This window comes from Macrobrachium nipponense, chromosome 2 (genome assembly GCF_015104395.2).
Source record: "Macrobrachium nipponense isolate FS-2020 chromosome 2, ASM1510439v2, whole genome shotgun sequence".
NCBI lineage: Eukaryota > Metazoa > Arthropoda > Malacostraca > Decapoda > Palaemonidae > Macrobrachium > Macrobrachium nipponense.
The window spans coordinates 84335059-84359487 of NC_087201.1; the positions used below are offsets into that span (position 1 = coordinate 84335059).

At 37.0% G+C, this 24429-nt stretch overlaps 1 protein-coding gene across 1 annotated transcript in view; it reads right to left on the reverse strand.

Annotated features, from left to right (window-relative positions):
* The window catches only part of LOC135220747 (uncharacterized), a 671524-nt gene that overhangs the window by 256693 nt on the left and 390402 nt on the right, over positions 1–24429 (reverse strand). Inside the window, exon 5 of the mRNA XM_064258199.1 lies at positions 11430–11546. Coding sequence (XP_064114269.1) covers positions 11430–11546 — 117 coding nt within the window. The remainder of the gene's footprint in view (positions 1–11429; positions 11547–24429) is intronic.

Consider the following 24429-nt stretch of genomic DNA (forward strand, 5'->3'; position numbering starts at 1 on the left):
ATAAGAAAGAAATTCGCGCTTGCGCGCCTGCGTAGCGATTGTAAACAAAAACAACGCCTTGATCCGTGAAACTCCCGCCAGCATCCCCCAAGGCGCGTGATACAAAAGTTTTCGGCTGGTAGGCCTATAAGTATTTTTCGCGAATTTTTTTTTTTTTTTTTTTTTTTTAAAAAAAACTTTTTTGAGCCGACGTATGATACGTCCATCGGCATACGGGAGACATTTTTGACTCGACGTTTAATACGTCCAATCGGCGTAAGAGGGTTAAGTAATGAAAATGAAAACAGTGTACTTACAGTTTCATTTTCAAGTCAAACCAAACCATTATAGAAAACACAATATAAACAAAGCATACGACGATGAAGCGGGCAGAGAGCGATGACGAACACGTCCTTCACACCCGCGGCCGAAAGCAAAAGTGATTCTTCACCTCTCGGGCGCGCGGGCGCGCGCCACGATCGGACAAGCAGTTAACTACCGTTCCCCTTCCCCTTGTTCGAAGCTTACGACCGTCCCAGCTGCCGCTAGTTACCTTCCTATTTGTTAAAGGACGCAGGGTTTGTTATTACGTATCGGAACAAAAGGTAGTTTCAATTTTCTGGAACATCTGGGGTTCCAGATAAAACAAAACGAAATCCAGACTTACTCCGGAGTCTCGTTTTCAGTGGCTAGGAATCCAATGGGATTTGTCTTCCCACAATCTGTCAATTCCAGTGGCCAAACGGAAAGAGATAGCCAAGTCTGTCAGACAATTTCTCAAATGCAAGCAAACATCAAGGAGAAGCCAGGAAAGAATCCTAGGTTCCCTTCAGTTTGCTTCAGTGACAGATATCCTCCTGAAAGCAAGGCTGAAAGATATAAATCGAGTTTGGCGATCGAGAGCAAACGCCAAATCTCGAGACAAGTTGTCAGTAATTCCACAGATCCTTCGCAATCAACTCCGTCCATGGACAAAAGTAAAGAACCTGGCCAAGCGGGTATCCCCTTCAATATCCCCTTCCAGTGTTAACCATTCACACGGATGCCTCCCTGTCCAGGTGGGGGGGATATTCTCAATTCAAACAAGTTCAGGGGACTTGGTCAGTTCAATTCCGCCAGCTCCACATAAACGTTCTGGGAAGCAATGGCAGTAATTTCTTACCGAAGAGACTTCTTCCCCGGAAAAGTCCTCAATCTAAGACTAGTTTTTTGGGGGGACCAGTGCAGTGGTAGTTCATTGCATCAACAGGGGAGGTTCCAAATCCAAACATGTGAACCATGTCATGATAGCCATCTTTACACTAGCAAACAAACACAAATGGCATCTGTCCGCCACTCACCTGGCGGGGGTAAGATAAAATGTGATAGCAGACGCTTTGTCCCGGTCGGTCCCTCTGGAATCAGAATGGTCCCCATAGACGACAGGTGCATTCCAGTGGATATGCCGGAGAGTCCCAGATCTCCAAGTAGATCTCTTCGCCTCACAAGCGAACTACAAGCTCCCTTGCTATGTGGCCCCCAACCTGGACCCTCTGGCTTATGCCACGGACGCCCTGTCGTTAGATTGGAATCAGTGGAGAAAAATTTATGTTTTTCCTCCAGTGATCTTCTCTTGAAAGTCTTGAGCAAGCTGAGGACTTTCAAGGGACTAGTAGCCCTGATTGCTCCAGACTGGCCCAAGAGCAACTGGTATCCTCTGCTTCTGGAATTGGGTCTCCGACCTCAACGGATTCCCAATCCCAAGCTGTCACAATCAGTACAAATGAGGACTGTGTTCGCTTCCTCAGGAATTCTTCAGACCCTAACTTTATGGACTTCATGAAGTTTGCGGCTAATAAAGATGCTAACATTGATCCACAAACATCCTCTTCCTAGAATCAGATAAGAGAGAGTCAACTTTTAGACAATATGACTCAGCTGTTAAAAAATTAGCATCCTTCCTGAAAGAATCAAACACTACAACCATGACAGTTAATTTAGCTATATCCTTTTTCAGATCCTTGTTTGAAAAAGGTTTAGCAGCTAGCACTATTACTACTCTTAAATCGGCTTTGAAGAAGATCTTTCAGTTAGGTTTCCAGATAGATCTGACTGAATCTTATTTTACGTCTATCCCTAAAGCCTGTGCTAGACTTAGACCTTCTCAAAGGCCTACTACAGTCTCATGGTTCTTAAATGATGTCCTCAAACTAGCATCAGATACTGACAACTCGTCTTGTACATTCATAATGCTTCTTAGAAAGACATTATTCTTATTAAGCCTAGCTTCAGGAGCTAGAATTTCAGAACTGTCGGCTCTATCCAGAGATGCGGGTCATGTGGAATTCCTCCCCTCAGGAGAAGTTCTGCTTGCTCCGGATCATAGTTTTTGGCTAAAAATGAGGATCCTCTTGCAAAGGTGGGGCTCCTTGGAAAGTCATCCCACTTCCGCAAGACCCTTCTCTCTGCCCAGTATCAACTTTAAGAGCCTTTCTATCTCGTACATCCTCAAAATCCTCAGGTTCTCTCCATGAGAGAAAAAGGTGGTACTTTATCAGTAAAAGGTATTAGACAACAAATCCTTTACTTCATTAAACAAGCCAATCCTGATTCATTTCCAAAAGCACATGACATCAGGGGAGTAGCCACCTCAATTAATTACTTTCAACATATGAACTTTGAGGATCTTAAAAAGTATACTGGATGGAAATCTCCGACAGTCTTTAAACGTCACTATCTAAAGTCCTTGGAATCTTTAAAATTTTCTGCAGTAGCAGCGGGAAACATTGTTTCTCCTGAATACTGTATAGTAGTCGTAGTATAGATCCAGGTCCCCTCTCTACCTACCTCGTCCAACATGCCTCACACCCTATCGCCATGCTACTCGGATATTCTAGCCTTAGCCGCTGAGATCAATTATTAGTGGATTGTCCCTTATTTTTTTTGCTAGGGACATCCACACTATGTACTGATAATGTACTTCAGTGTACCTACCCTTATTTTTATGCTAGGGTAGGACACAATGTGTTTGTATATTTTGTAAATACGTTATCTAAGTGAATCTATTTTGTTAAATTACACTGCATTATTGTATTTTACTGTTTACTATAATTTAATTTTAAGACTACTTTACATTACTAACTTTCTTTTATGTCATTGTTTAAAATAAGTTAGCCTTAAGTACTTAGTTTATATGCTGTAATAACTGATTTACTTATATTATATCCCTCCTTTTTACAACTGATTTTCATTTGTCCTTTTTCCCATCTTGTCTGTTTCTCTGGTACTCTTTCATAGGCCGACACGAGCTGAGCCCAGAAAAGGATTTTGACGTAGGAAAAATCTATTTCTGGGTGATTGGCTCGTGTCGCCCTATGAAACCCACCCTGTATTGATTGCCCCCCCTGCAGGACAAGATGTTCATAGATTAAGGATGACCGCTAGGGGCGCTGCTGTCCGTGGCGTCCCTAGTAGTAGTAGTAGCGGCCGCATCGCCCGTTGGTATCAGCTCTCTCTAGTGGGGATTTTGATGGAAGGTCTAATTGGTGAATGGCTCGTGGTAAGTGTTCCCACTCGCCCCTATTCTCATACCGACACTTCTTTTAAAGAGTGAGCGAGTCAGTTTTACTGACATTTTCTTAATTTTGTTTTTCTCTGGTAATTTTAGATTAATTTTACCTAGAAAGAATGATATTAAGGATCCTTTCATAGGGCGACACGAGCCAATCACCCAGAAATAGATTTTTCCTACGTCAAAATCCCTTTTATATGCCCTGGGGAAAATAACTAATTTTAATGAATACTGCATGATCCTAGGTGACTTACTCAACATTATTCAGGATTCTATTTCTGATCATATTTGTACAATCAGGGACCTTAATTCTCCCCCCACAACCAACTTTATAACAAACTTACCCACTTCTGTCAAAATCATGCTCTCCAAACTAGCTATGTAATGATCCTCCCTCCCTGCGACAAGGATACCTTTAGATCTTGTCAAGGCAACTCTCATAATATAACTGGTGGATTGACGGTTCGAGATTTGTACAAGCATTCATGAGAAATGTTTTTACTGTGGAGACAAAATGGTATCCCAACAGGGGGTCACTTTGCACTGCTAATGAGATTTGCTGTTAAGCACTGCAGACTGAATGAAAAGCAACTAAAAGCTCATGCAATGTCTAGAAAATTAGAATCTGGCAATTACCCTCATCTTTAGAAAGACATTCAATCACTGAATCCCAAAACAATAAACAATCTCTGTTACACACCAGTGATATGGTTCTGATTTCCCCCATCAGTGCAAGGTCTCCAGCGACTCATTGGCACTTGCCGCCAATATGCAGAGGAATTTGATATCATGTTCAAGGAAACCAAGACCCAGTGTATGTCACTGCTCCCGAGATTGGTGAATTTTTGAAAAAACTTTTTCCTTCCCTCCACCCACGGTAACTCTGCCGCAAATCTCAGAAATGCTTGAGTCACTTTGTCATAATTTTTGCACCATTTCATATTAGCCATTACATAGACTTTTATATATGAAAATGTGTGCAATTTCATGTAAAATACAAAAAAAATAACTCATGGTTGTAGCTTTTATCAGTTTTGAAAAATTTGCATATAAATCACGATAAATAGAAAAAATTCGATGTTTGGTCAACTTTAACTCGACCAAAATGGTCGAAAACTGCAATTGTAAGCTAAAACTCTTACAGACTAGTAATATTCAATCATTTACCTTCATTTTGCAACAAACGGGAAGTCTCTAGCACAATATTTTGATTTATGGTGAATTTTTGAAAAAAAAATATTTTATGTCTGCGCATTACGAATTCATGCATCATTTTGTGATAATATTTTCTCTGTGTTACTTTGATTGTTTTACAATTTGTTATATGCCAAAATCATCGCAATTTAGTGTACAATACAATGAAAAAAAATTAACTTATTAGCTTTAACCGTTTTGCTCACAGCGTGATTGTATATATATATTTTTTTTGTGCTGTCATATATTCCAATATTTATACATAATAATTTTTTTTTCATTTTTGATGGCTGCATACTAAACTTCAGGCAATGACAAAAAATAAGGAGCCAAAAATGAATTCTTAATTTTGAAAACTAAGCGTGCTTTGATTTAAAAAAAAAAAAAACGTTTTTTCCGCTTCAGCACTAACTCCCAAACCCCGCTGGCATACGGGAGACACTGGGAAATGGCGGCTCGGCGTTTGAGGGTTAATGTAAACAGCAATATTATCAGTTCATTAAAGAAAATACTAAAATTAATAAGTAACCAATAGCTGTCAAATATATCATCAAGTAATGTGACAGGAGGGGAAGAAGTGTGTTGTCTCTCTCTCTCTCTCTTTACTGAGATGAGAGATTTTAATGGTACATGTATGTATAACTGTGATAGTATTTTAAAGAAATACAATAATCTATCCATGTCACTCTTTTAAATAAGACTAACTCTCTCTCTCTCTCTTTTGCCACATGAGATGTCATAGTGGTAACTCTCACCCTCTGTTTGGCATGGAAGTTTATGTATGCAATATATCTTTAAGGGTATTACTACATTTTATGGTAAAATAATAATATACAGAACTAGTTTTCAAATATTAAGTTTAATGAGATTAAACAATAACCTCTCTCTCTCTCTCTCTCTCTCTCTCTCTCTCTCTCTCTCTCTCTCTTACGTTTATTTTTGTAATATGAATAAATGATTTACCTTATAACTAATTTCAAAATATTGATAAGAATAAAAAATAGCGATTCCCAGACTTTTTATCCACTTGATGGAAGGAGGGTGGGGGAGTAAATGACAGTTTGATATACGTATTTGTGGAGGGGAAGGAGTCGGAGTCTAGGAGTTATTCTCTCTCTCTCTCTCTCTCTCTCTCTCTCTCTCTCTCTCAATTATTATTCTCTGTCTCAGGAATAATTCATAATTTCACTCCTGATAGTCAGATATATGATGTTGCCATTCAATGGTCTCTCTCTCTCTCTCTCTCTCTCTCTCTCTCTCTCTCTCTCTCTCTCTCTTATTGGCTGTAGGTATATATTTTTAATGTAAAATGTTTAAGATGACTTTGAAATGATATTAATAACCTCAAAAATTAACACAGTAATAAGTTAGTAATTTTAGGGATATTTGAAGTAGGATGTTATTTAAGGTATACATTTGGTATCTGAACTTTCAAGATAGGCAGTTATAAGCATTTTTAGTGGTGGTTCTAACTATTCGTGGGTTTTAACTATTCACGGGGGTGTCTGGTACACATCCCCCGCGAATACAGGAGGAACACTATAAGTGGCCTAATATCTTGTCAAATTTTGAAGGAACGGAAAAGTTGTGAAGAAATTTCGTCAGTGCATTAGGCCGCTTACAGCATGTAGAGAAAGGGGTGGAGCTTAGGCACTCATCAAGGAGAGAGCTCTCAGTCACTTGTTTGGAGGTTTAATAAATGGCTGTATATGCTTTTTTGTCAGCACTCCCACCGTAATTTTTGCCTACCACGTATCCCTTATTGCCCCCAGACCTTAATAGGCCAAGACAGTGATTTAAGTGAACAGATAATAGCAGAGATATGTGCACTGAAATAATCTGGCCTTAAAATAAAGCAAATGTCAGATCAGCTGGGTGTGGGCAGGTGGTCAGTTCGACGCTGGGTTGTCAGATTTAATGAAGGTGGCAACCATGAGATTCTGTCCCAAAAATAGTGCCCTGGTATACCTAAGAAGAACTTCTGATCGAAGTTTGTTTGACTGTTGTCAAATGTCAATTAGAAAGTAATTGACACTTGAGAACAGTCAAACTTCCTCTGGTACCGTTTCTCCTTTCAAACCTCACCCACTACTCACGTGACCAGACACAACACTCGGTACAAGTAGAGGTTCTATCACACTCATGCCCCTGGAAATGGGTACAGAGGGTGAGAGGATCTATATCAGCAAAAGAATAGAAATTGCCACATTTTTTACAGCTAACTTCCAGGTAAACAAGCTGGGAGAAGCTGGTCTTAATGCATACCCAACTTGTGGGTATGCATTATTCCCAATATATAATCACAAACACACATACAACAAGCAAAAATAATGATACCACAGTGATATAAAATACAGCTCTACAACAGTTGAGCAAAGAGTGCAGCAACAAGTCTTCACCAGATAACAGCCAAAAGCAAATTGGATTGTTCATGTCCAGTCAGGATAGGACGCCCGACTACCGGACAGGTAGCTAACTGCCTAACCACCTTGTTTGAAAGTTAAACAACCATTTCCAGACTTTGCCTTACGTAATTTCTCATGTAAACAACCGCTGGTTTGTATATCATATAGGGACTACTAAAAAATATAAATGTAATAAAAACTGCAACAAAATATAAAGTACAACAAAGAAATCACTATCATATACATTTTTCTATGATGGAGCTAGATTTCCAAAATGACCTCTCTCCATTCTTCTTTAAAAGGAATTGAAAGAGAAAGGACAAAGTGCTGTACTTACCAAACCCGAATCCAGCTGGCTTTGCAGATGTTGTTGGTGTAGTATTACCAAATGAAAACCCTGTTGATTGCAATGCTGGAGTTGTTCCACCTAGCCCTCCAAATGAAATCCTGAAGTAGAGGCAGGAGTAGTTCCAGTGCTAGTTCCTCCAAATGAAAAACCAGTACCAGAAGATGTACTGGTAACAGAGGAGTAACAGGAGTAAGAGTTCCTCCACCAAAAACTGAACTGTGCTGGTACTGGTGCCTGTAGTCGGAGTTCCACCAAAGCTAAAAAACCCCCCACCACCTTTTTTGTTGCTGGGGTAGCTGAAATAAGATTAATAAGGATAGATAAAAAAAAGGCAACTTCAAAATCCTTTCCATTTTGAATAATTTACAGTAATACTTTGGGTTACGAACCGATTAGTATACAAATTTTTTAACTTATCGAAGTTATGCCCTCATTCGGGAATATGAATTTCACTTGGAATACGAATGTGTGAATTTCCATCACGGGGGGCCACCTGCATTGTTTACATTGGACATCGGATGAGCATGGGATCTGCGAACACATTTTTTTTTTGCCAAAACTTAACGAGGGTCACATGACTTCCTCCCACGCATCCCTTTTTAAACCATAACTCTTTCACTATCTCGCTGGCGGTAAGATTGAACGCATTTGTCCGTGATACGCTCTCAAATTTGCTTAGTGATTTGCGCACGTGTTGTGTTCCTTTTTTTGTTGATATAGTGCTTATACGTTACTATTACTCAAATACTAAAGACATGGCTCCCAAGATGACGAAGGCAAGCAGCAAGAACGGAAAGCATGAGGAAAGAAGATGATTATGGACGAAATGAAGAAGGAAATTATCCAAATGGCATGATAAATAAGGCGAGCGCATGAAAAAACATTGCAGCATTCTACAAGCGGTCGTAATCAACGATCTGTACTATTTTGAAGAAAAAGGAAGAAATTAAAGCCAGTAAAGTATCGAAAGGTGTCACAGTATTGACGAAGCAACGGCCTCATATTCTCGACGACGTAGAAAATTTGCTCATGATTTGGATAAACAAGAAGCAGCTGGCAGGAGATTCCGTAAGTGAGAGCATCATTTGCGAAAAGGCTTGTAAGATCTACAAAGATTTAAGTAAAAATGAGCCAGGCACATCAGCGGACAGTGAAAAAGACACTTTTAAGGCGAGTCGTGGCTGGTTTGAGAATTTTAAGAGAAGAACTGGCATCCACAGTGTTGTTTGGCATGGTGAGGCTGCGAGCTCAGATACGAAGGCAGCAGAGGCTTATGTAAGAGTTTAAAAGGATCATGGATTCCAAGAAATACCTCCCCAAACAAGTCTTCAATTGCGACGAGACGGGGCTATTCTGGAAGATGATGCCCAGGAGTACGTTCATTACGGCAGAAGAGAAGGCATTTCCCGGTCACAAGCCCATGAAAGACGTCTAACCCTACGTTTTGTGCCAATGCCAGCGGGGGGGGGAGGGGATTGCAAGATTAAGCCTCTCCTCGTGTATCACTCGGAGAATCCATGAGCCTTTAAGAAAAACAACATGCAGAAGAAGCTGTTGCACATTACGTGGCAGTCTAATACCAAGGGTTGGGTGACGAGGTTCTTGTTCGTCGAGTGGATGAACGAGGTTTTTGGTCCCGAGGTGAAGAAGTACCTCCGGGAGAAGGACCTCCCATTCAAAGCCTTACTTGTGATGGACAATGCTCCTGCCCATCCTCCATCCGTTGAAGAGGACTTACTGGACGAATTCAAGTTTATCGAAGTCAAGTTCTTGCCCCCCAACAACACTCCAATACTCCAGCCCATGGACCAGCAAGTGATCGCCAATTTCAAGAAATTGTACACAAAGGCTATGTTCCAGCGCTGCTTTGAGGTGACGGAAGGCACCAACCATACCCTCAGAGAGTTTTGGAAGGATCACTACTCTATTTACAACTGCCTCAATCTGATTGATAAAGCCTGGCAGGGAATCACCAGGAGAACCCTCAATTCTGCATGGAAGAAACTGTAGCCCGACTGCGTTGCTGAACGAGATTTTGAGGGGTTTGAACCCGTCGAGGAGGGGACAGTTGAAGAAGAGATTGTATCCTTGGGCAAGTCCATGGGGCTGGAGGTCGCCATTGAGGACCTCCTGACTGAGCACGGGCAGCAGCTGACGACCGACGAGCTGTTGGAGCTGCACAAGGAGCAACAGAGACAGGTAACGGAGGAGATCTCATCTAAGGAGGAGGGGGAAGACGCTGCACAGTCGCTTCCTTCGAGCGAGATCAAGGATTTTTTGAAACACTGGGAAATTGTGAAAAGTTTTATTGAGAAAAATTACCCGAATAAGGCTGCGTCAGGGCGTGCAACAAATTTGTTGATCGATAATGGGGTGGGTCATTTCTATAAAATTTTAGAGAAAGGCAAAAGCAAGCCTCCATAGAAAAATATTTTTTCAAAATTGTGAAAGACGACACAGTGTCGCGTAAGCGTAAAATTAGTGATGGTAGTGAACGCTGCTCTCGAGAAAAAGAACCAGAAAGTCTTCCAGAAGTGTTCACGGAGGGAGATTTCCCCCCCAAGCCCTAACCCTCTCCTCCTCTGCCTTCCCCTCCTCCCGTCTCCGTCAAGACAGAAGCCACCATCGCCACAGGTAAAGTCAGGTTTTACTGTGCATGCATATTAAATCTAGTGTTTATATTTAATTTCACTCTTCAATTTTATAATTTTATGTAATTCCTACACAAATTTTCAACCTTAGTCAACAAAAATAAATGGAAAAATATGAATTGAAATGGTCATTTATGGTCTGGTGGAACGCATTATTTGCTTTTATAGCATTCTTATGGGAAAAATCCATTTAGGTTACGAATTTTTTAGGTTACGAAGCAGATTCTGGAACGGATTAAATTCGTAACCCAAGGTATTAATGTACTTAAATAAATTTCCATGATTTTCTTAAGAAATAAATTGTACATGTAGTTAGTTCTAAAAGGGAATCACAAGTACCTAATAACTTCCTGTATGTATATTAACTATCAAGAAGCATACTTCCAAAAGGGAAGAGGAGCAGTCACTCTAATGTAATAAATATGGTAGGATCATGATGAACACCAGTAAAAAGGATTAAAAAAATCACAGAGATTACATGCTGAGTGCATTTAACAAAAATGAGTAAGGAAGAACATCTTTTTCACACCAAATTACAAAAAAGAAAAATCTGGCAAAATAATATTAATGATAATAAAAATTATAATGACCAGAAGAATATTAAACACAGCATCTGGATTAAACATAAAAAGTTGAGTCTGGGAGAACGAACTAAAGAAAATTTTGTAAAATAATGAAAAACCCCAAGTACTCTCCAACCCAAATGTCTACATGATCCATATTTTCAAAAGTTCTTTAAAATAAATGACAAGGAAAATGACAAATTTTTTAATTACTAACTTGTATTTTTCCTGATAAACCTGAGGTCTTTACATAAGGGTTTTACTTTTCAGCACAAGTTGGAGCCGGACATTTAACTTAAAACAACGTGGATATTAGTTGGTTACCGATGGAAGGAGAGGAATCCCTCCCATCCAGGTGGTATGCATTCACTTTACCTTTGACCCGGGAAGCAGAATGAGGGGTGGCTAGAGGTGGTCCATTAATGTAAAGACCTCATGTACACTTGTTAAGAAAAATACACATTACTTTAAAAATTTGTCATTTGTTCCTACAAATATACAAACCATTGACTTAAATGATGCTATGAGTACAGAAATCAATGTGCTCTGAGGGTGGAAAATATGTACTAGCATAAGTCATTTAAGTACTACAAGTAGACTATTTCTTAGTCATAGCTGGTTTGTCTTTTGAAATGTCAAAACAATAGGCTCTAGTAGTAACTCTTAATTCTAAATATGAAAAAATGTACCATAAAGTTATTTCTTGATAAGATACATATAAGAAAAAAATATTCTTACTAGTAGGTGTCGTTCCAAAAGAAAATCCACCAATTGCAGGAGCTGTAGTTGTCTGGGCTGTTAAAGGGGCTGTGGATGGAGTACCAAAGGAAAACCCACCTCCACTTGCAGATGTTGCTGCAGAAGTTAGAGAACAAATTAGATAGTTTTTACCTTACAGGACTCACGTAACTCATAAATAATAGAGGCATTATCATAAAGAAGTACCAGTAAAGCATCCCATTCTATATCAGCAATGGTTCCTGCTAGGGATGTGCCCAAATATCGGTATCAGTGGTATCAGCTAGTTTTTGTGGTATCAGTATCAGTGAATTTTTGGCCAATATTTTCATTAGTATAGGAATTTAAAATCCTTCTAGGCTGGCATAATAATAATCTTCTGTACCACTTTTTATATCGAGAATAATTATTTTGAATAGTATCTTTAATGAAACTATAATTTCAATTTAGTTTAGATGGTCCAAGTCCAGTAAGAGTTGGAACTTGCAAAAGGATTTGTGCTTTTTTAGAGTTGAATATTTTGTTGATCTATGAGACAAACTTTGGTTCTTTCGTAATCTGATTTTTATTGTTGTACGGGTATCTCATTTTTCTTGGGATTACTTAATAGAACCAATTTATGTAATGTAATGAGGCAAAGGATTAACCCCTCCATTACTACCAGGGCCTCTCATAAATAAATGAGTCTGTTAACTGTTTCTAGCCAATACTATACAAATTAAAATTCAGAATAACGTATATGCTAGTGATTTCAGATTGCTCACCACCCCAGGAACTCATGTATGCACTACGTACCTAAATTGTTAAAAGTCTTTTAATGGTAGCCATAATATAAGCCAAACTGTATCCAGGTAATAAAGGGATTAAATACTAAATTGTTATACTTGATGTTCTTTTTCAATGAAATTTATGCCTTTGAAATTGTTTATATAACTCTATTATATGACTTTTCAACTTTTGAACCTTTAATATTCAAAAACCAGAGAACAAGTATGATTTTGGTAACAATATATATTCTTCTAAATAACAGTAATATGGAGGTAACAGGTATCGGTATCGGCTTTCAAAGTTGGTATCGGTGTCGGTATTGGTATCGGCCAAAAATTCGGTATCAGTGCACCCTTAGTTGCTACCATTCAACAACATATAAGGGCCAATAAAATATAAATACTTAATCTAGCAATTTGACAGATTGAAACAAAAAACAAGAACACTCAGTTTTCTATGAATATCCATCTTCAATCCATCTACTTCCCCAACACCAACCAGGGGAGTGCAAATACTCTTAGCCGATCAGTCTACTGTCCGCTTTGAATGTGGGGAGGTAGGGAGGGCAATTTATATAATGGAGAGGTAAGCATTTATTTGAAAAATAAACCGTAAATTAAGTATTTATATTTTTTAAATGAACCTTACCTCTCCATCATACAGCAGATTCCCACATTTGAAAAAGGTGGGGGCAAAGTGGTTATTAGAGGCTACTTTAGTAACAAAATATTTTGTACAAAACAAGTACTATTTGTTTTAACCAGTGAATTTAATCTATAGGAAGATTGTCACTCAGGTATGAAATCCTCATCATGAAGATAGCAGAGGTCTCTTTGGAGGGTTTACCCCTCAGCAGGAGGGGTAGGCAAATCCTGAATAGCCAATGATGGATAACTAACAAGTACATACGCACAAAAAGGAGTACTCCTACTGTAATACTCAACACTGAGTACCTACAAGCTCTCCAAAAACCGCAACTAGGTATAAAAAGCAGTAGACCAAAAAAGGCTATCTATTGATTCTGGGAATAATATCCCTTGCACAAGCTATATTGAGTTAATTGTCTGCAATAACTGTATTAAATTGCCGAACCATGAAGATAAACCAAAGCAAACACAAGAGTATCATGCCACTAACTTCAGTAACTTAAAGGATTAGTTTTCAAATTTACAAGTTGTAGTCATTGCTCATATGTCCAGTGGCTTACCTTCCATTATGGATAGAAATTAGCATGAAAGTCCTTAACCAAAGACCTAATGAAAGGAACATTAAATTCCAACACTTTGGAAGCTCCAATTTCTATATCAATGAGGACAAAACCTTTACATCAAGTTCAATCCTTTTAGTGCAATTCCAACAATCCGTACAGACAGTACTGGACCGTTCAAGTTCCACAAGTCCTAATTACTCCATGCAAAGGCTATCTAACTCTTTAGCTGTGTCTAAGGCTACCGTGGAGTTTCTATAGAAAATGTTTTACAAGGAGCATCTTCTAAATAGTTCACAAGCCAATAAAATAATGAACTGAAAACCAGCATACAGATTCCAAGGTACAGTACGTAGCAGATCTAGATGTCTCTTGTCCTCAGGCAAGCCTATAGCCGAAGCTAACATGGCCCGTTAATCTTAATGAACGCTGCCAAGAAGTTTCCTCATGCTTGAGAAACAACAGGAACCCAACCATATTTTTTAGAGGTATCAGTATCAGTTCTGGAAATAACTCCTTAACCCTTAATGGACGGATTGCTCCTCAGGAGCAGTAATAACAGGTTGGGGTGGTGGATGGATTGATTCTGTAGATAAACAATATTAAGCCACATCGATTTCCAAAGAATAAGGTGGGAAAGAAGTGCTAATACTTCTATAGCCCATAAATTCACTAACGGCAACTTTTACACTGGCTAACATCACAAGTTTGGCATCTCAGGACTTCAGTTCCGCTTCTGACTTGAAGGGAGAATGTATTGTGTCTGTCTCACATGACGTCTTTTTGTAAATTTGCTCATAAATATACCAATGGGTTGCTGTTGGTTTCTGTTCTGGTCTTTTACAGTAGTATGTCAGTTGTAAATGTAATTTTGCAAAAAAAAAAGTGCAAAGAAATATGAGCAAAAACACATAATTAAAAAAATTTACTGAATCTTCGTTCTCGGTAAATTTACGCACATATTTTTCAACAAATATGCTAAGAATTTGTTACTGATTTTATTTCTTATCTGTTTTGATATTGTGTGAGCTGTAATTATAATTTTACAAATTAAAATAAAACTACTTATTAGAAAAAAACATATAACTTGGTAAAATTTACAATTGTCTTGTAAAAGAGGCCCAACAAGGGGTTGTGAATAGTAATTTTCAACTTCTCGTGAAAGGTAGGGAAAGTTTTTTAGAATTATTTCTTTCACCATGGCATTTGCATATCTTCCTCTTTCCATTGATGTTTTTTTTTTGTAAATGCACCGACCTCAAAGTTTTGCTGGTATCGATTTATTACCTTGGCTCCTAAGGGCTAATATGGGACCATGAGTTACATGCTGACCACTGCTGTTGGCAGAATCGATTAGTAGATTCTCTCCCAGCATTAGTGCAAGATCCTGGATTGACCTCACCAGAACCATGGACCATACCATGCAGTTATACCTGTAGCTTTTGGGGTTGTGATGAAACCTTTCATCTCTCAGTTCTTTGCATACACCACTGAAAGAAACTGGAAACCTAGCTTTCCCTGGTCACTTGGGGTAATCAACACCAAGAGACAACTTACAAAGTTGCCATACTACACAGATGACTTCCTGAAATCTAGCAATTGTAGGAAAGGAATTACAGTCTAGACCAGCAGTTCTTAACCTGGGGGATGGATGGATGGATGGATGTATGAGATTTAGGTCTAAGACCTGGGGCTAGGACCCAAAGGGTCATTTAGCCCAATCATGATGAATTATTATGAGCAATGGTTATGTGTGTATTATTTATGGGAGTACAAACTTAAGGAAAAAAAGGAATATATAGTATATATACATATATATATATATATATATATATATATATATATATATACACACTACATACATACACACACATCCACACACACACACACACACACACACACACATATACTATATATATATATATATATATATATATATATATATATATATATATATATATATGTATATATGTATATACGTATATATATATATATATATATATATATATATATATATATATATATATATATATACATATATATATATATATTAGTAAAAATATGGATGATACTAGTTCTTAAAATATTCAATTTATATAAAAATGCTAAAAATTAGTAAAAATATGGATACTTGTTCTTAAAATATTAAATTTATATAAAAATGGTAAAAATCTATTATACTTATTAAATAAACCAGTTTCTTTTAAAACTTTAATACAGCTTCTACATTTGTAACATTATCCAAATCTTTGCTAAGAGCTTGCCTGCAAGTCCATGCTTATGCCGCACAGCAGCATACTGTGTGACACTGCACCAAATTGTGCTCAACTGACAAGGGGCTGTTACAATGAGCACATTCTGGAGCCTCAGAGCCTTCTAACAAAAATTTTTGAGTCGGGTGAGTGCCCAATTCTCAACCGGCATAAAACTATCTCACTTCTCTGTTTTTATGGAATGCTGATGACCAGAAGGATACGCTGGATCGGATACTTCTATACTTTGTATTATTTGCAAGAGATAACCATCGGGTCTGCCACTTCTGCCAGACATAAGATTTAATCTTTTTAATGTGAATCTGTGTGGGGAACATTGAGTAAATTAACAGAAATATTAGTGCTGGCAAACTTAGCTTCTGCGTCTACATGTTCTTTCCCCTTTATTCCAACATAAGCAGGTACACAGAAGAAGCATACAGATTTGTGGCGAGAATGAATATGGCGCAGCCACTCTTGAGCCTTTCGAACTGAAGGATGGAATGGATTATATTTACAAATAATATCAATTACACTTTGAGTGTATAAATAACCGATTTCTGGGTGTTAGAGTTAAACACTTCTCTCAAAGCGTGGACTACAGCAGTCAACTCGGCCGAAAAAGGGATTTTGACGAAGGAAAAATCTATTTCTGGGCAAGGGCCCGTGTCGCCCAGTGAAATATCCCTTCAGTTCATATTTCTAAGGTAAATAATACTAACATTACCAGAGAAAAATAAAAGAGGGGGATGTCAGAGTATCCTGACTCGCTCACCCTAAATAAAAAGAGGGTGTTGGTATGGTACTGGGGCGAGTGAGACCACTACCACGGACCTCTTGTCATTTAGATCTCTCCTCCACCAAAATCCCCCTGCTAGAGAGAGCTGGTACACAGCCCGCGCAAGCAACTACTACTACTCACCCTCCCACACTAACACCAGCGCCTCTAGTGGCCATCCTTGACGTTAGAAGACAAAGCTTGGGCACAGGGGTGGGAGAGAAAACAGGGGGGGATTTCACTGGGCGACACGGGCCCTTGCCCAGAATTAGATTTTTCCTTCGTCAAAATCCCTTTTCTGGCCTCAGCCCGTGTCGCTTTGTGAAATAGTACCAGAGAATTAGCACAAGCTTGGGGAAAGGTACAGTAAGAGGTAACGAGAAAACACAAAAATACATAATATGAGTATAACCTAGTTTAAATATTTACAAAGTTATCATATAAAATCTTAAATTAATGCATAGTAACATATGTTAGCCTTAAAATACTTAATAGGACTTAATATTATACTTATGCTAACTTATGATAACTTAAAACTAGAAAAATGCAATATATACAGACGTGAGTCACCCTAGCATAAAAATAAGGGAGAACATCACAATATAGCCTTTTTCGGCAAAATATGTACAGATGTGAGTGACCCTAGCATAAAAATAAGGGACACATCACTATACAGCCTTTTTAGGCAGCTAAGGCTCAAACAGGGTTGAGCCTGGTGGTAGGATCAAAGGAAAATTGTTAGTGAGGCAGGTAGAAAGGAGATCTGGATCTATGACTAAAACTACTTAGACAGTGTCAGGAGAAACTGTGTTTCCCGCTGCCACTGCCGGAAATTTAAGAGATTCCAAGGATTTCAGGTAGTGACGTCTGAAAACTGTCGGCGACTTCCAGCCTGTGTATTTCTTTAAATCATCAAAATTCATGTGTTGGAAATAATTAATTGAGGTGGCTACTGCCCTGATGTCATGGACTTTAGGGAATGAATCAGGGTGGGCTTGCTTGATAAAATATAGGATTTGTTGTCTAATTCCTTTTAAGGAAATGGTGCCACCTTTTTCCCTTATAAATAGTGGACCTGAGGACCTAGAAGATGTCCTGGACAAATAGGCTCGTAAGGTCGTCACTGGACATAGAGAAGGGTCTTGAGGAAGAGGGAGGATCTTCCAAGGAGCCCATCTCATTAAGGGGTCCTCGTTTTTGGCCAAAAAACTACGATCTGGGGATAGCAGAACTTCTCCTGAAGGGAGAAATTCAACATGGCCAGAGTCTCTGGAGAGAGCCGACAGTTCAGATATCCTGGATCCTGAGGCCAGGCTTAGTAAGATAATGTTTTCCTTAAGAGCGTTTTACATGAATCGTTGTCAGTATCTGAAGCCAGTTTGAGAACATCATTTAAGAACCATGGAATTGAGCTAGGTCTTTCTGATGGTCTGAGCCTAGCACAAGCTTTAGGAATAGACGAAAAGTAAGAGTCTGGAAGATTTTCTTTAAAGCTGACTTATTGGTCGTAATAGTACTAGCTGCTAGACCTTTTTCAAATAAGGATCTGAAAAAGGATATAGCCAAATTAACAGTCATGGTTTTTGACTGCTGCGTCATACTGACGCAACGTTGATTCTCTTTTATCCGATTCTAAGAAAAGGATATTCTGAGGATCAATATTTGCATCTCTTTTAGCCGCGAACTTCATGAAGTCCATAAAGTTAGGGTTTTGAGAATTCCTGAAGAAGCGAACACAGTCCTCATTTGTACTGATTGGGACAGTTTGGAATTGGGAATCCGTTGAGGACGGAGACCCAATAGTAACATTATACTACGTGGGTCAGACAAAAAAGAAAAATAACGAAATCATTCGTTTTATTAATAAATAAACAAAGTATTTTGCTTTTTTAAAAAAAGTACATAACACCTTTTGCTTTACTAATAAATAACATACTGTGCACTGAGCTATGTCTTTGTTATGTCGACGGCTGTCGTCTGTAGTGAGCGCCACCCTACACCTTGGCTGTCCCTTCACACCCCCTCACTCATCATCGTCTTCTGATTCTTTTTCTTGGTTTTTCTTGTTAAATTCCTCCAGTTTGGTCTGTGTTGCCTTCTTCATCCTGTTCTCTAGCATCACGGTGTAGCAATTTAAATCACCCATCACCTTTCTTGCTACAGTTACACTTCTCATTTCGTTAGAATCATTCTTCTCTAGGTTGTCATGTTCTTCCGGCATTCTCTGCTTTGCCTGCTTCCGCTAGACGATGCTGATGCGCGGGTGATTTGAAAACAACACTCGGGCACCAATTCATGTTAACCCTCTTACGCCGAAGCGGTAAAAAAAAATTGTCTCCCGTGTGCCGGAGGTGTTTCAGAGGAAAAACTATTTTTTTCAAAAAATCACAGCGCGCTTAGTTTTTAAGATTAAGAGCTCCTTTTTTTGTCATTGGCTGAAGTTTAGTATGCAACCATCAGAAATGAAAAAAATTATCATTATCATATATAAATAATGCGATATATGATAGCGCAAAAATGAAATTTCATATATAATTGTATTCAAATCGCGCTGTGCGCAAAACGGTTAAAGGTAACAAGTTACTTTTTTTTTTGTTGTAATGTACACTAAATTGCGATCATTTTGGTATATAACACATTGTAAAACGATAAAAGCAACACAGAGAAAATATTATCACAAAATAATGCATGAATTCGTAACGCGCGGACGTAAACAAATATTTTTTTCAGAAATTCACCATAAATCTAAATATTGTCCTAGGGAATTCCAATTTCTTTCAAAATGAAGACAAATGATTGAATATTACTATACTGTAAGAATATTAGCTTACAATTGCAGTTTTCGACCATATCTGACGAGTTAAAGTTGACCGAATGTCGAAGTTTTTTATATATATATTTTTTATATGCAATTATTTCGGAAATAAGAAAAGCTACAACCTTCAAATATTTTCGTTTTATTCTACATGAAATTGCGCACATTTTCATATATAAAACTCTATGAAATGCTTAATATGAAACAGAGCAAATATTCCGAGAATGGGACGTAAACATTTCGGAGATTTGTGGCAGAGAATCCGCGTGCGGAGGGAAGGAAAGATTTTTTTTTAAATTCACCATAAATCTAAATATTTTGCTAGAGACTTTGAATTTGTTTCAAGATGAAGATAAATGACTGAATATTACTAGACTGTAAGAGTTTTAGCTTACAATTGCGTTTTTCGACCATTTCGGTAGAAGTCAAAGTTGACCGAACGTGGTTTTTTTTTTCTATTTATCGTGATTTATATGCAAATATTTCAAAAATGAGAAAAGCTACAACCTTCAATTATTTATTGTTGTATTCTACATGAAATTGCGCACATTTTCATATATAAAACTTTATGTAACGGCTAATTTAAAATGGTGCAAACATTACCACAATCGCACGTATGATTTTTTCGGAAGAGTTACCGCGCGGACATAAAGAAAATGTTATTTTTTTCATAAATTCACCATAAATCGAAATATTGTGCTAGAGACTTCCAATTTGTTGCAAAATGAAGGTAAATGCTTGAATATTACAAGAATATAAGCGTTTTAGCTTACAATTGCGTTTTCGACCATTTTGGTAGAGTCAAAGTGACCGAAGGTTGAAATTTTGGCAATTATCGTTATTTATATGAAAATATCTCAAAACTGATAAAAGCTACAACCATGGGTTGTTTTTAGTTGTATTGTGCATAAAATTGGGCACATTTCCATATATAAAACTTTATATAACGGCTAATTTTAAAATGGTACAAACATTACCACAATCGCATGTATGATTTTTTTCGGAAGAGTTACCGCGCGGACGAAAGGAAAAAGTTTTTTCATAAATTCACCATAAATCAAAATATTGTGCTAGAGACTTCCAATTAGTTGCAAAATTAAGGTAAATGATTGAATATTACTAAAATATAAGAGTTTTAGCTTACAATTGCGTTTTTCGACCATTTCGGTAGAGTCAAATTTGACCGAAGGTTGAAATTTTGGCAATTATCACTATTTATATGAAAATATCTCAAAACTGATAAAAGCTACAATCATGAGTATTTTATTGTTGTATTCTACATAAAAATGCGCACATTTTCATATATAATACTTCATGTAACAGCTAATTACAATGGTACAAAAATTATGTCAAAGTGACAAAATAATTTCCGAGATGTGTCACAGATACTTTTTAGTGCAGCAAGAAAGAAATTCGCGCTTGCGCGCCTGCGTAACGATTGTAAACAAAACAACACCTTGATCCGTGAACTCCCAGCATCCCCCAAGGCGCGTGATTCAAAAGTTTTAGGCTGGTAGGCCTATAAGTATTTTTCCGCAAATTTTAAAAAAAACTTTTGTAAGTCGATGTAAAATACGTCCAGTCGGCACACGGGAGACAAAAAATGTCGACGTAAAATACGTCCAGTCGGCGTAAGAGGGTTAAATAAAAAAATTTCGCATTTTTTAAACATTGTTAAATATATTCTAGCTTGAAAATAAAAAATGTGTTAACCCTTTAACGCCAATTGGACATATTAAACATCGATGAAAATTGTCTGTCGGGTGCCGAACCGACTTACGAAACGTCGACAAAAAAGTGTCAAAATTTCAACCTTTGGTCAACTTTGACTCTACTGAAATGGTCAAAAAACGCAATTGTAAGCTAAAACTCTTATATTCTAGTAATATTCAATCATTTACCTTCATTTTACAACAAATTGGAAGTCTCTAGCACAATATTTTGATTTATGGTGAATTTATGAAAAAAAACTTTTTCCTTACGTCCGCGCGGTAACTCTTCTGAAAAAATCAGAACTTTTTTCGTCCGATTGTCGAATGTTTGCAGTTTTATATTAGCCGTTACATAAAGTTTTATATATGGAAAGGTGCACAATTTCATGTAGAATACAACAAAAAACAACCAATGGTTATAGCTTTTATTAGTTTTGAAATATTTTCATATAAATAACGATAAGTGCCAAATTTTCAACCTTCAGTCAACTTTGACTCGACCGAAATGGTCGAAAAACGCAATTGTAAGCTAAAACTCTTATATTCTAGTAATATTCAATCATTTACCTTCATTTTACAACAAATTGGAGGTCTCTAGCACAATATTTTGATTCATGGTGAACTTATGAAAAGAACTTTTTCCTTACGTCCGCGCGGTAACTCTTCCGAAAAAATCAGAAATTTTTTCGTCCAATTGTCAAATGTTTGCACAGTTTTATATTAGCCATTACATAAACTTTTATATATGGAAAGGTGAGCAATTTCATGTAGAATACAACAATAAACAATCCATGGTTGTAGCTTTTATCAGTTTTGAAACATTTTCATATAAATAACTATAAGTGCCAAAATTTCAACCTTTGGTCCACTTTGACTCGACCGAAATGGTCTAAAGCGCAATTGTAAGCTAAAACTCTTACATTCTAGTAATATTCAATCATTTACCTTCATTTTGCAACAAATTGGAAGTCTCTAGCACAATATTTCAATTTATGGTGAATTTATGAAAAAAAACTTTTTCCTTACGTCAGCACGGTAACTCTTCTGAAAAAATCCTAAATTTTTTCGTCTGATTGTTGTAATGTTTGCACCATTTTAAATTAGCCATTACATAAAGTTTTATATATGAAAATGTACGCAATTTCATTTAGAATACAACAAAAAACAACCCATGGTTGTACCTTTTATCAGCTTTGAAATATTTTCATGTAAATAACGATAAATAGAAAAAATTTGATATTCGGTCAACTTTAACTCGACCAAAATGGTCGAAAACTGCAATTGTGAGCTACAACACTTACAGTCTAGTAATATTCAATCAATTACCTTCATTTTGCAACAAACGGGAAGTTTATAGCACAATATTGTGATAATATTTTCTCTGTTTTGCTTTGATCGTTTTACAATTTGTTATATACCAAAATCATTGCAATTTAGTGTACAATACAACGAAAAAATACTTAACTCATTAGCTTTAATCGTTAAGCTCACAGCACGATTTGTATACAATTATATATGGAATTTTTATTTCACGCTGTCATATATTCCAATATTTATATATGATAATGATATTATTTTTTCATTTCTGACGGTTGCATACTAAACTTCAGGCAATGACAAAAAAAAGAAGTAAAAAATGAACTCTCAATCTTAAAAATTAAGCGTGCTGTGATTTAAAAAAAAAAAACTTTTTCCGCTTCGGCGCTCACTAGCGAACGCCGCCAGCATACGGGAGACACTTTCGGAAATACCGGCTCGGCGTTTAAGGGTTAATTAAACATGCTTTAATTAAACACATGTTAACCCTCTTACGGCGACTGGACGTATTTTACGTCGACATTTTTTGTCTCCTGTGTGCCGACTGGACGTATTTTACGTCGACTTACAAAAGTTTTTTTTTAAATTCGCGGAAAAATACTTATAGGCCTACCAGCCTAAAACTTTTGAATCACGCGCCTTGGGAGATGCTGGGAGTTCACGGATCAAGGTGTTGTTTTGTTTACAATCGATACGCAGGCGCGAATTTCTTTCTTGCCGCACTAAAAAGTATCTGTGACACATCTTGGAAATTATTTCGTCACTTTGACATAATTTTTGTACCATTGTAAATTAGCCATTACATGAAGTATTATATATGAAAATGTGCGCATTATTATGTAGAATACAACAATAAAATACTCATGATTGTAGCTTTTATCAGTTTTGAGATATTTTCATATAAATAACGATAATTGCCAAAATTTCAACCTTCGGTCAACTTTGACTCTACCGAAATGGTAAAAAACGCAATTGTAAGCTAAAACTCTTATATTTTAGTAATATTCAATCATTTACCTTAATTTTGCAACTAATTGGAAGTCTCTAGCACAATATTTCGATTTATGGTGAATTTATGAAAAAACTTTTTCCTTACGTCAGCGCGGTAACTCTTCCGAAAAAAATCATACATGCGATTGTGGTAATGTTTGCACCATTTTAAAATTAGCCGTTATATAAAGTTTTATATATGGAAATGTGCGCAATTTCATGCACAATACAACTAAAAATAACCCATGGTTGTAGCTTTTATCAGTTTTGAGATATTTTCATATAAATAACGATAATTGCCAAAATTTCAACCTTCGGTCAACTTTGACTCTACCAAAATGGTCGAAAAACGCAATTGTAAGCTAAAACGCTTGTATTCTAGAAATATTCAAGCATTTACCTTCATTTTGCAACAAATTGGAAGTCTCTAGCACAATATTTCGATTTATGGTGAATTTATGAAAAAAATAACATTTTCTTTACGTCCGCGCGGTAACTCTTCCGAAAAAATCATACGTGTGATTGTGGTAATGTTTGCACCATTTTAAATTAGCCGTTACATAAAGTTTTATGTATATAAATGTGCGCAATTTCATGTAGAATACAACAAAAAATAATTGAAGGTTGTAGCTTTTCTCATTTTTGAAATATTTGCATATAAATAACGATAAATAGAAAAAAAACCACGTTCGGTCAACTTTGACTCTACCGAAATGGTCGAAAAACGCAATTGTAAGCTAAAACTCTTACAGTCTAGCAATATTCAGTCATTTATCTTCATCTTGAAACAAATTTGAAGTCTCTAGCAAAATACTTAGATTTATGGTGAATTAAAAAAAAAATCTTTCCTTCCCTCCGCGCGCGGATTCTCCGCCACAAATCTCCGAAATACGTACGTCCCATTCTCGGAATATTTACTCCGTTTCATATTAGGCATTTCATAGAGTTTTATATATGAAAATGTGCGCAATTTCATGTAGAATAAAACGAAAAATATTTGGAGGTTGTAGCTTTTCTTTGCGCTATCATATATTGCATTATTTATATATGATAATGATAATTTTTTTCATTTCTGATGGTTGCATACTAAACTTCAGGCAATGACAAAAAAAGGGAGCCAAAAATAAACTCTTAATCTTGAAAACTAAGCGCGCTGTGATT